This window comes from Taeniopygia guttata, chromosome 3 (genome assembly GCF_048771995.1).
Source record: "Taeniopygia guttata chromosome 3, bTaeGut7.mat, whole genome shotgun sequence".
NCBI lineage: Eukaryota > Metazoa > Chordata > Aves > Passeriformes > Estrildidae > Taeniopygia > Taeniopygia guttata.
The window spans coordinates 26364862-26377878 of record NC_133027.1 but is presented as its reverse complement, the minus strand read 5'-3'; the positions used below and the strand labels follow the sequence as shown (position 1 = coordinate 26377878).

Here is a 13017-nt window from a genome sequence, read left to right as displayed (position 1 = left end):
AGAGTGGCTAGCTTGTTTGATAATTAAGAATGCCAAAGCAGTAAAATACTGGGAATGCATACTTTGCTAATGGTATTGCAGAAGAGCAGGGAAGGAAGAGCCCTTTAAAAAGGGAAACTTGATTTGAAGTTCTCTGGAGGTGCTGGTCAACAGCCAACTGAACATGAGCCAGTGTGTGCCCAGGTGGCCAGGAAGGCTCGTACATCCTGGCCTGTGTCAGCAGCAGTGTGACCAGCAGGACCAGGGCAGGGATTGTCCCCCTGTGCTCAGCACTGCTGAGGCCGCACCTCCAGTGCTGGGTCCAGTCCTGGGCCCCTCACAGTGAGAAAGACACTGAGGGGCTGGAGCGAGTCCAGGGAAGGGCAGTGGAGCTGGGGAAGGTCTGCAGCACAGGTCCTGTGAGGAGCAGCTGAGGGAGCTGGGGGTGTTAGCCTGGAGACAAGGAGGCTCAGGGGAGACTTTATTGCTCTCTACAAGGGCCTGAAAGAAGGCTGTAGCCAGGTGAGAATGGCCTCTTCTCCCAGGCAGCAAATGACAGCATGAGAGGAAACTGCCTCAAATTGCACCAAAAGAGGTTTAGGTTGGATTTTAGGAAAAAATTCCTCTCTTAAAGGGTTGCGGAGCATCGAAACAAACTGCCCAATGAAGTAGTTGAGTCACCATCCCTGGAAGTGTTCAAAAGGCCTGTGCATGTAGCACCTGGGGACATGATGTATTAATGCCGGGATAGTGGTTGGACTCAATGATCTTACCAGTCTTTTCCAACCATAACACTTCCATGATTCTATTATTTTATGCTGAAAATATTTTCCTGACATGTATAAATGATTATTTTATCTGTGTGTGGTTGTTTGGCTTTTTTTCCCCTCTCAGACAAAATAAACTGGAAGAAGCCCTTCTATTTTCTGGACAGTTTACTGATGCTCTGCAAGCTCTCATTGACTGGTTATACAAAATTGAGCCTCAACTAGCAGAAGATCAGCCAGTACATGGAGACATTGATTTAGTAATGAACCTGATTGACAACCACAAGGTAGTTCCAAAAATTCTGTTTTTTAATTACCGGATTGCTCATAAGTGTAACATTTTAATAATATCTCTGTCTTTCACTATTCTGTGATTTTTGGAAATATGTAATATTTTTGTAACAAAAATGTAGACAACAATAGAAAATGCTGTAAAACGTATGTGAAAGAGGACAACCCTTAGTGACTCATTAATTACAGTTAGCACTGAGATATTCTGTTTTATTGTGCTTCCCTATGTATTTATTAATATCTTGTCATAAATCAAAAAATATGCATTTGCGAATGTGGGTCTTGGGGCAAGAGAGGCAAAAATTATTTTACTGGAATACTCTGGGGCAGACAACTCTTTTTCAGTCCATCTGCTAACTAAATGTCCTGTGCACTTATCATGATTACAGCAGCCTTTCAGACCTGTGGGGCTGCTATATATTTATTGAGAAAAGTAATTAGAGTGCTAAAGTTATGCAAAGATTTCAACTAGACCATGGCCCAGGGAGCTTGTGTTGGAAACCTGCAGTATTATATTACTAAAGTGGTTTTGGGTGTGGGAATAAGTAGGAGATGTTGGACTCTGCCTCTGAATCCCAGTTTTGCAGTTCAGTATGTCAGAAGAAATGGCTGCTGAAGTTACTTGTATTGCAAAGGTGACACATATGCAGAACTCTGCAGCCTGGGAAGATTAGGAGGTCCTCTGTTCATCCACCTGTGACTTTCAGTATCTCATCTCCACTGAGGACAAGATAAAAAAAAAAAAAAAGTGTTTGGAAACATGGGTTGTCTATAAAATTAGCCTGCACAATGCTTCAGTTGCTTCTGAAATCCCTCTGTCCATCACAAGTAGGTTGTAGTTGGTAGCACAGCACACTGTAATTACCTTCTTTTAAGTAACTGGAGCTTGTTCAATTTACTACTGTGAACATACTCCCACATAAATAAATGAATAAGCAGCAAGATCCACAACCATACAGTTAGACCCCCAGGTGGAGATTTATTTTTGTTTTGATGATTTTAAATCCTCTCCTTGATTGTTACTTTTTATCTGATAATTTCTGGATGCAGCAATCTTCTTATGTGTTAATCTGTGTCAGATCAATTGCTTTGATAAGGAATGGAAAGCCAGCAGTGGTAAGGAGACTAGATTTCCCGTGCATTGCACCAGAATGGATTCTTGGGATCTGTCTGAAATTTTCCTACTATATTCCAGTTTTATTATGTTAGAAGAGGGTGTTATTATCTTCCTACAGAATCTAATAAATAGAACTTAGGTGTTTTCCATCACTTAAATGGAGTTACTCTTGATAGAAATAAATCTGTATTTTCATTTCTTTTCATAACCAGTAGTTTTTTCTTGTTTTTTACATAAGCATATCTTAATGAACTAAACATTTCAAATATATTTGATGGTGTCTAGGTTTTCCAGAAGGAGCTGGGAAAAAGAACAAGCAGTGTCCAGGCTCTGAAGCGCTCTGCAAGGGAGCTGATAGAAGGCAGTCGTGATGACTCTTCCTGGGTCAAAGTCCAAATGCAGGAGCTAAGCACTCGCTGGGAGACAGTTTGTGCCCTGTCAGTATCCAAGCAGACACGACTGGAACAGGCCCTTCGGCAGGTAGAGGAATAATAATGTTACTACATGTACTGTATGAGAAGGAGTGCAGTTTAGTTGCCAAAAATTTAATTTAATTTTCACTTGAAGTTACTCTCATTTCATTTGAAAATACTCATTTATGTGCTAATGCATTGCTTACCTTGTCTATCCTTTTTCCACAGCACATAAATAGTGCCTCTTAGCATTTATTATTCCTGTTATTGTTAGTCTCTGCCACAAATGCAAAACAAATGTTTCTAAGACCTTACCATCTAAGGAAATCACTGAAGTTACAGTCAAATATGAAGGATGATAAAGAACTATGCCTCATTCACAAGAAGCAGGAGGTTGCAATCATATTTATATTTTTTGTGCCTTATTGGAAAGAAGTAATTTTGTGTATTGAAAAATTCTTCACACTGGCACAATTAAAATGCACGGTGAGGTACTTCAGAGAAAAAAAAAAATAAGTTGTGCTGGGTGCAGTCATGACCTAGAATAGTCTTTGTATATCAACATTATGTGGTACTAATCCCAGTAAATAGGTGCATCTGTATTGTTTCCAAACCTGAGATCATATGGATGTACAGCTCTCTGAAGATATACAAGCTTGGACTGATGCTAGGATGGGGCTCCTGCAGGTAGCAATGTATCCACTATGTACAATATTCCTGCTCTGCTTTGCTCAGCAGACACAATCCTGAACTTACCTCAAAAAATAATTGTGTCTGAATATGGCTGTACCCAAAGGTGAATCTTTTTTGTTTTTTCTAGACACAAGAGTCATTCTCGAACAGGCTGTCAATTCATTTTGCTTTACTGATGCTTTAGGCTGTGCAGACAATAGTACTCCTCTTTCCAGCTGGTCCCTGAAAGCACCTCCTGTGTAATTTGTCAGTGTAAAGGCATGACATTCTCAACTGAGCTGCAAATACACTATAAATCAGATGGCTAAAAGCATGAACAGGCTTTTAGGCTTCCTATAATTTTTTTGGGAAGCATGAGCTGTTCTTACAGTTATGAAAATGTAGTGCTGTGTACCATTGACTTTTTAATGGAAAGATAATGTGCTGGTACTGCTGGATGATTAATGATTCCAAATGTGGGCTCAATCTCCCTGTGTAAATGCAGTGTGTCTGTCAGGTCATCATCTCATGAGTGACCATGACTTCTTGTATCTTACCAGGCAGAAGAATTCCACTCAGTTGTCCATGTCCTTTTGGAGTGGCTGGCAGAGGCAGAGCAGGCTCTTCGTTTCCATGGCATCCTTCCAGATGATGAAGAGGCCTTGCGAACACTGATAGAGCAGCACAGGGTAAGCACGAACATGAAGAGGATCCTCTTCCTTCTAATAGCTCTGATAGTTCTATCCCAGATAGTTCTATCCAGCATCCAGTGTTGAAGCAATTGTTTCAGTAGAGAAGCTAGAAATTTAATGTAGTTAAGAGTTTGATGTCCACACTGGTGTTGGGCTGTTGTTTGAGTCATCTTGGCTTATTAAAGAAAAAATGGGCCTTTAGAAAGTTGCTGTAAAGATTTAGAGACAGATGCTAGCCCCTCTGTGGAGCATACTATGCCTGTAATAGTCACACAGACTGCTACAGTAGCAAAAGTATATCTGTTTCCTTAGCACCATTGACTTAAAGGGCATAGACTTTTCTTGCAAGGTCATTTGTAAACGTCAGCAGAATGATGTTGTCATCCATGAACCTTTTGTCATGGTGAAACACTGTGCTGCCTGACTGCACATGCGCTGGCAGCTGTAATATTCTAGTGGAATAGGTACTGCAGGTAGTAAATTATAGGCCATCAAACTAACTTTGCTGTAATGAAACGGGAAATTGGCTAAGTAAGGATCACAGAGCTTGAATTTTCACTCTCCAAACAGGAGGCTACAAACATGCACAGCACAGCCTACACAAAACAGTACCAAGGGTGTAGTGCCCACAGTGTTACAGAACAAGTTATAAGTCCTGGATATGTTCATGATTGCACTGAAGAAAGTTAAAGCAAAATTTTTGAAATGGAGATTGGAAAAGCATCCTGTTTAAATTGAGTTTGCTAATATTATTATGCAGAGGACTATTATTTTTTAGAAATATATATAATTTTAGCAAACTCATATTTATAATATTAGTTTGCTAATATTATTATGCAAGATAGGACTATTAAATGGTTCTTAACTGAGGGATTTTCAATGTACTTAAAATGGAAGGTTTTGAAAAAGTTTTCAGTTTTAATTTAGGACCCTGGAAACTGAGTGCTAGTCATAAGCTGGCAAATGTGTGTATGCATCAGTGTGTGCTGATGTAGCAACCTCACAGTGTGTTGACTAATGCTGGGAGCAGCAACTTAATGTCTCTGTTCAATGAAATGCCTTTCCTCCATGTGTGCTTCACCAGTTCCCTTTTATTTGATTTTTTAATCTTCTGACTAGAGAGAAGAGAACTGACTGAAATCTTAGGTCCACTGAAATAATTAGAAAATAGAATTTTAAATGTCTTCCTCCACACTTTAGGTGGATTAGCAAAATATTTCTGTACTAATTTTAAAAATTGTGCTGACAAAGCATAACTTGGAACCTCAAAGCAAAGTTTGTGTGAGAAACCCTGTCCAGCTGGGGAAGGATGATAGCTAGCACAACATAACCAATCTTGGTGTTAGATGTGGCCTTACTGTACTTAAATTTTTTCAGTAGGCTTTAGAAGGTGTTCACCCTACCACATTTTTCTTTTAAAGGGCAAACAATATAAATAGAAAAATTGTCAAGTTCAGAAAGATTATGGCACTACAATTTTACCACTCACACACAATCTTTCTCAATAGGTCATCTCGCCTTTTAAGCTAATAACGTTAGCTTTCAAGAAGACAGAAAGAAAATAAGGGAAGAAGTAATATATATAACTTTTAAATACCATGTATGCATTATAATGCTGCATACTATAATAAAAATGTATGACTAAAATTATTGTATAAATATGAAATGTATCATCCTTTTGTCACTGTGATTTTTGTAAAATAGTTTTATTGCATTTCTATTGAACTACATATAGAAATGTTTTCTTCAGGACAATATTTTATCCAAATGGTCCCTCTTTGTGCCCATTTCTGATTTTTCTCTTCTTGAATACTGCACATGATTTAGTGAATTCTGCTATCTCAGAGAGATATCTGTCACTTGTCCACCTCTCTGGGTACTGAGAGCTGTAGTGGGTTAATGCACTGCATTGCTCGATGAAAAGCATCCCCTTTCCTCTTTTGTAAATGTGTCTGTGTCACTGGTTTGCCACAGAGTTCAATAAAATTAGGGAGAGTTTAAGACACTGTGAGTTGTGTGCCATAGATTTAATTCTTGAAATACTCTAATACAGCTGAGCAGGGAACACAATGGGTTTTTTTGCCCATTTTCCACCTGCCTGTGGCTTGTTTTGGTAATCTCTCATTATAATCCAATTCAACTTTTCCAAAAGCATGTTGAACTGACATATTGTAAGGGCGCATGTGTTTTTGTGAGAGGTTTGCTATTATGATTTTGGTCTTAAACTCTGGCAATAATTAAAATTTAATTCAAAATCAATTAGCAATAAATACATTTAAATATAGAGCCTACATATTCCAGGCTTCTAGAACAAGGTAGAAGAGATTATATTTTACATTTTATTTCATAGTAACTTCATACTTTCTTTGTGAAGGCACAGGATAATGTCATTATGAGTTGTTGGAGAACTTGCTTTTACAATGGTTTTGGTGATTTTGAATTGTCTAGGATCTAACTGGGCTCATCTTTAATCCAAAATAAATGGATTTATGGCTGGAGAGAGGAAGACTAAAGCTTTCAGAGACATGTTTCCATTTTGTAGCCTAATTAAAGATATTAAAGTATAAAAAAAAAAATTCCACTAGGCACTGAGAGGTATTAGCAGTTCTAGTTAAGGATGCTCGTAAAGACACACAGACTTACATAACATTTAGGCAGAAAAGTAAAACCATTGTAGTAGTAATGTTTAACAAAAATAAAAGGGAAAGGGAAAAAGGAAAAAAAAAATTAAAAATGCAAGTGATAGAAAGGATGGGAAAAGTCCTTCCTTTCAGTTGCTTTTTCTTGTTGTTGTTTCTCCCCCACATCCATTTCTGGTCCTACTATCATAGGAATATCATAGTGATGATGCTCTCATCAATAACTATGAGCTTGGATGCCTAAAATTGTAAACATCCTTCTGCTTTTACAAGATTTTTTCCACATGCTGTGTCTCTCCCCCTCAGATGCTGAGTTGTCACATTTGTGTTACTTTAGTAGAGCTGCTCCTGAACTCTGTCATCTTGTCTGAGCATGCAATTGTAGTTAGACATTTCCAGCCTCTGGTAGGAGCTGGATAGTTTTTTATGAAGAATTACTGTAACTGACAAACCAAGTCATTGAAATGTTGCCAGTAGTGATTCTAACTATCATATAGATGGTTTAGAGCACTTCTAAATGCTGTGATTTTCCTTTGTATTTTTTTTAATGGCATGTATCTTTCAAGGCTTTAGATTGTGGTGAGCTTTTAAGGATCAGCAAGTTGGGATCAGGTTTTAGAGCTTTGTTTAGTACTTTATATGGAATAAGCTTTTAAAATAGTTTTAAGCTTTTCTTATACAAGTGAAACTTGCCTCTTGCAAGTTGGATCTGCTTGAGCAGTCAAGAGGCTCATGACCTTCCAGATATGCACTCAGACTTCTCTTGCAAATTTTGTCAGTATCTTATTAAAACTATTACTTCTGTTTTAGGAATTTATGAAGAAACTGGAAGAGAAAAAGGCAGAACTGAATAAAGCAACAGGTATGGGAGAAGCTATTCTGGCTATCTGCCATCCAGACTCCATCACCACCATTAAGCACTGGATAACAATCATCAGAGCCAGGTTTGAAGAGGTCAGTATATGTTGAACCATCTTTGTGGCAGTAGTCCATCTTCGATTAGAACACAGCTGACAACTAACATGGTAGTTACACTGTGAGGAAATGATCCAGCTGTTGAGAACTAAACATTTAAAATACCCATGGTGATGGATGTGAATACTGTGCTTCCCTAGGCTTTCTTTCAAAACTTACAGGGCTTTAAGAGCTAAAGCAGATGGTCAAGCTCCTTTGCTTGTATGTATTAAAGGAAATACTGTCTGACAGTTCCCAAGTGAGGAAAACCAATAGTTTCTAGGGGAAAATTGAAAAGTTACAAAGGAAAGAAAATACAAGGGCAAATGTGAAGGATTTTCTGATTACATTAGAGAGGATTTCAGTCCAGTATATTCTTAATCTAGAAGATATCTAAAAGTTTTAAGTTGCTACAGGTAGGTTGTACCTTCAGCTGTTAAGGTGATACTATCTGTTTAATATTAAGCGTAAAGGAAACCAAAATACTGGTGATAGCATAGTGTGGCTTCAGGAGTGCCCAGAAAGAAAAATTACACCAAATCCTGTGTGATTCACTAACTCACTCATATAATTAAAATTCTTAATATGTTGCCTGAATGTGCTAGTTACTCTGTTTAGCAGCACTTAATCCTGAGTATCTGTAGAAGAAATGTTTTGGACTAGGAATTCTAGTTACCTAGCTACTGTTAGTGATCAGCCACTACATATGCAAACACCTTTGATATGCAAACATCAGTAGGCCTAAGAAGTAGCTCTGGGTTTACAGTTAGCAGAGCAATTTTAAATACATTGTGAAGAGTTTCAGATATGCACATACTCATGTATTGGTTCCTTTGTCAAGGTCTTAGCATGGGCTAAACAACATCAACAGAGACTGGCAGGAGCTCTGGCTGGACTCATTGCTAACCAGGAGCTGCTGGAAGCCTTGCTGTCCTGGTTGCAGTGGGCAGAGACTACACTAACTGAAAAAGACAAAGAGGTTATCCCCCAGGAGATCGAAGAAGTTAAAGCGCTTATAGCTGAACATCAGGTAAGGAGCAGTAGGTGACATGTGTCACTCACATGGGGTTCACATCTCAGCTACACTGCACGATCAAGTGCGAATCTCCTTTGCTATTTTTTCTTATAATAATTGAAAACAAGCAAGGATAATATTAGGAATAAAAGATTCACAGAATCACAATGTTGGAAGAGACCTTCAAGATCATCGAGTCCAACCTGTTCCCTGACGCCTCAACTAAACCATGGCATCAAGTGCCACATCCAGTCTTTTTTTGAACACATCCAGGGATGGTGACTCCACCACCTCCCTGGGCAGACCATTCCAGTACTTTATCACCCTTTGCATGAAAAACTTTCTCCCAATATCCAACCTGTATTTTTCTTGACTTGAGAGTGCAGCTTGAGACTGTGGCGTCTCGTTCTGTCAGTTGCTGCCTGGTGAAAGAGACTAAACCCCACCTGACTAACCCACATGAAATGTATGATAGTGCTGCCATCTTAGAATAGTGCTGCAGTGTGGCTCACCTGATTAAATATCAAAAATAGTTTTATGAAGTGCTAGAGGGAGCTGCTGATGTATTCAATTCTAATAGATTTACCCCAGCTTAAACACCAGAGCTTTCTCACTTCTGTGAACTGTAGTCTGAACAGCAGGATCTTGGAGGCAAAATTCTGTTCTATATCACCTCACCATATACAGTTAATAAAGGAGTCTGACAGATTGGTTTTTAGACTTAGCCTTCTTTTAACAGCCAGGCCATAGTAACCTTAAAAGCTTGTACTGCTGATTTTTCTTATCTACAAAACATTTATTTATGTCTATATTGTGAGGCTGGCATTATAATTGTCTTTCTGTGTATTTCTTTTTAACTTTGGTGTTTTGCTATTGTGTATGTTTTTCATTCCTCTGGTTACTTTTGTGTATTGTTAATTAACATCCCCCCATCTGATTGCAGACATTCATGGAAGAAATGACCAGAAAACAGCCTGATGTGGATAAAGTTACAAAGACCTATAAAAGGAAAGCACTTGAACCCTCTCCAGTACAATCTCATATTCCTGTCCTTGATAAGGGGAGAGCAGGAAGTAAGTAACAGCATATTTTGGGGTGTGTCACATGTACCATTGCTCTATCTATAAAGTTTACAGATTGCTAATAATCTAGTAGGTTTGGTTAACTTCTGGTGAAAGGGGGTAAAACTTCACAGAGAGAGACAAAATTGTGGTCTTACTGTCTATAAAATTATACTAATTCAGTTAGAAGTGTATTCAGTGAAGTTGAATGGAAAGTGAATCATAAGTGAGGAAATTGCTTTTTGTATTTTTAGATATACTTACCCATTGTATTTTATACTTACCCATACATGGAACCTGCTTCTAAAATGAGGTTGTTTACTTTGCAACTCTGAGAGATTTATGAAGATTTAATTTAAACTGTGCAGCATGACTAGTGGAGCCCTCACTAGTTTCTTCTGGCTAGATAAAAGAGCCTGTAACCACCACTGATTTTTTTACCATTGCTGGTTGTTCCCCAGCAAAGGTAAAAAAAAAAAAAAAAAAAAAAAAAAAAAAAAGAGCAGTCCCACTATATAGAATCATCCATATATGACCTCCTTATTTGGGACAGGAAAGAATAATTTTAGGAAGGTCAAGTGCATTTCATGGGAACATTTGTTTTGTTTGAGCTGGGTGAACCCTATGTCTTTTATCATGTTTTAACAGGAAAGCGTTCCCCAACACCAGGCATTTATCCATCAGCAGCCCAGGCACAAATTGAAACCAAGAATCCCCGGGTAAACCTTTTAGTCAGCAAGTGGCAGCAAGTTTGGCTTCTGGCATTGGAGAGAAGGAGAAAACTTAACGATGCTTTGGACAGACTTGAAGAGGTCAGAAAAGCACTATCCAGACTGTACATACTTTTTGCACCATTTTCTTTACCCTGGATTAAATTCCAATACTGTGAACAACTTCTATATTCATTGTGTTATACTGTCTGACACAGCTAACTGAAAACACTGTGATACGTGTGCTTTCATGTGCTTTAAAAGCTGTCATTGTCATTTTAAATGAGGAGAGCTGCGATACTTAAAATGCTTGCATAGATCCTCAAAAAATCAATTATTCAACAAAACACAGATGGTATCTATCTCATTGATGTTCTGGATTGATGTATTTCAGCTGAAATTTTTTTTTCTGTTTTTTATTAAGCTGAGAGAATTTGCCAACTTTGATTTTGATATTTGGAGGAAAAAATACATGCGATGGATGAACCATAAGAAGTCTCGTGTGATGGACTTCTTTAGGAGGATTGATAAAGATCAGGATGGAAAGATTACAAGACAGGAATTCATTGATGGAATTCTTTCTTCAAGTAAGTTTTAAAATGAATGTAATGTTGAACTTGGAACAAACATCTCATGAAGTCTTATTGTGTAGATAGTGTGACCTATGCATTTTATTGTATTAGAAGGTTACAGATTTCCTTTTTGAATTTATTATAAAATATTATTATTTTACTTGAAAATATTTTTGGATTCTAGAAACTCTTTCTAGTTTTCTACATTATGAATCAGGTTACAGATGTCACATTTATATTATTGTCTAATTAGTAGTTTGCTGGTTTATTGAACTCAGATTATCATTTCCATAGTACACTAGCTACTTCAACAATTACTTTTTGATTGATTACTCATAATAGTAAAAAGTACCTTATGTAACCTATAGATGATTTTCAAAATCAGTTAATAGGATCATTAGGTTTTTATTAAAGAACTTATATAGAATAGTTTCAATTATAGAAGGAAACTGTAATTTTTGAAACCAGCGTTTCCATGAGCCATGACAATATTCATATACCTATATAGTAAGGCTTAAAATGCCAAGAAATAAACTAGAAAGGAATTTTCTTAGCTTTCCTGGTGGATTATATTCCTTAGTTATGGCGGTAATGTCACATCATATATGTGATCATATTTCCTTTTAGGAACAGACTGATAAACAGTTAAGGACCTAATACTTGAAACAATCCTTTATCTTCAGATCATGGAGACTTTTGCTTTGAACAGTAATGATTCAGAATTGAGCTGCTTCTAGCATTTCATTTTAGTGTTACTCAGTAGGAAAATGTACTCTGTATATTTTCCCCCTGCTTTAGGAAATGCAGTAAAGGATCACAATTGTGAATATTGCTGTTTTGCTTGAATTAATAAAAAATAATGAAAAACATAATACCAAGAGGTTAAATAGTTTACTCTTTTAACTCAGTTGGTATCAATTTATTATGACCACCAAACAGTCCTGAATAATCCCTGTTCATCACCTTGAAATTTTCTTTGACCATTTCCTTGAGAATCTCTGCTGTGAACTTCATCTAAAGAAGGACTTCATGAAACACCATGCATGGATCTGCATTGAGAAGGCTTCACATTCCATATTTAATCAGCACTGAAATGCTTGCTTGACCTTTCCTCACTAATTATTTATCTTGTTAATTTCTGGTATTTTATGCACTTTGAAGGTCAAAATGTTAATGTGCACACACACCTGCCCCATATATTTTACAGTTTAATCTCTCTAAGCCACACTATGATACTCATTTTTATCCAATTACTGGGTAACCCTGGGGATTCAGATTGGGGTTTTTTTCAGAAATATTCCTTCACTTGTTTGAATGTCCTTATTTTTTTGATAAGCACTATGTGTTACCAATGCTTAATCACTATACAATGTTTGTGTTAAAGCTTCTCATTGTAATGGAATTGAAAAGTGAAAAAATTTGTATTGTTGTCTTTGTCCTGCAGAGTTCCCTACAAGCCGACTTGAAATGAGTGCTGTTGCAGACATTTTTGATAGAGATGGTGATGGATATATTGACTATTATGAATTTGTAGCAGCTCTTCATCCAAACAAGGATGCGTACAAGCCTCTCACAGATGCTGACAAAATTGAAGATGAGGTATGTTCTCTGCTTTCTTAGGTTGCACTCTGTTCTACTGGAGTGCTATTCTATAATAATTCACTTTATTTTCATTCCTATTTAATTTGAAGTTTATTAGGTACACAAATCTTTGGAAATGTGATATTTAAAGTAATTATCCTGTTGTGTTTTTTTGCAGGTTACAAGGCAGGTAGCAAAATGTAAATGTGCAAAACGGTTTCAAGTGGAACAGATTGGGGATAACAAGTACAGGGTAAGTCTTTTAAGAACTTCAGTTATTTCAGCTTTCTTCATATGACATGGTTTACACAAGGAATTAGCCTATATGAATTCACAAGAATCTTTTATGACAATTATACATTTTCTTTATGATTGTCTAAATTTTTTTTTCTTGTTAGAACATATAGACTAAAAATATGGAAAATTGCTGATGCTTGTATTTATTTTCACTCTAACAACTGAAGCTGTTTTCAGTCATAGGAATTTTTAAGAGCTAATGGCACACATCCATACACATGCATACATACATAAAAAAATATCCTCAAAAGCTGGTC

At 37.1% G+C, this 13017-nt stretch overlaps 1 protein-coding gene across 34 annotated transcripts in view; it reads left to right on the top strand.

Annotated features, from left to right (window-relative positions):
* DST (dystonin) overlaps positions 1–13017 on the top strand; it is a 286720-nt gene that overhangs the window by 261905 nt on the left and 11798 nt on the right. For all 34 annotated transcript variants that reach the window (XM_072926480.1, XM_072926476.1, XM_072926483.1 and 31 more), the window contains 10 exons: positions 874–1033; positions 2440–2634; positions 3800–3928; positions 7381–7524; positions 8366–8554; positions 9483–9612; positions 10249–10412; positions 10735–10897; positions 12327–12481; positions 12642–12716. In XM_072926480.1, coding sequence (XP_072782581.1) covers positions 874–1033; positions 2440–2634; positions 3800–3928; positions 7381–7524; positions 8366–8554; positions 9483–9612; positions 10249–10412; positions 10735–10897; positions 12327–12481; positions 12642–12716 — 1504 coding nt within the window. The remainder of the gene's footprint in view (positions 1–873; positions 1034–2439; positions 2635–3799; positions 3929–7380; positions 7525–8365; positions 8555–9482; positions 9613–10248; positions 10413–10734; positions 10898–12326; positions 12482–12641; positions 12717–13017) is intronic.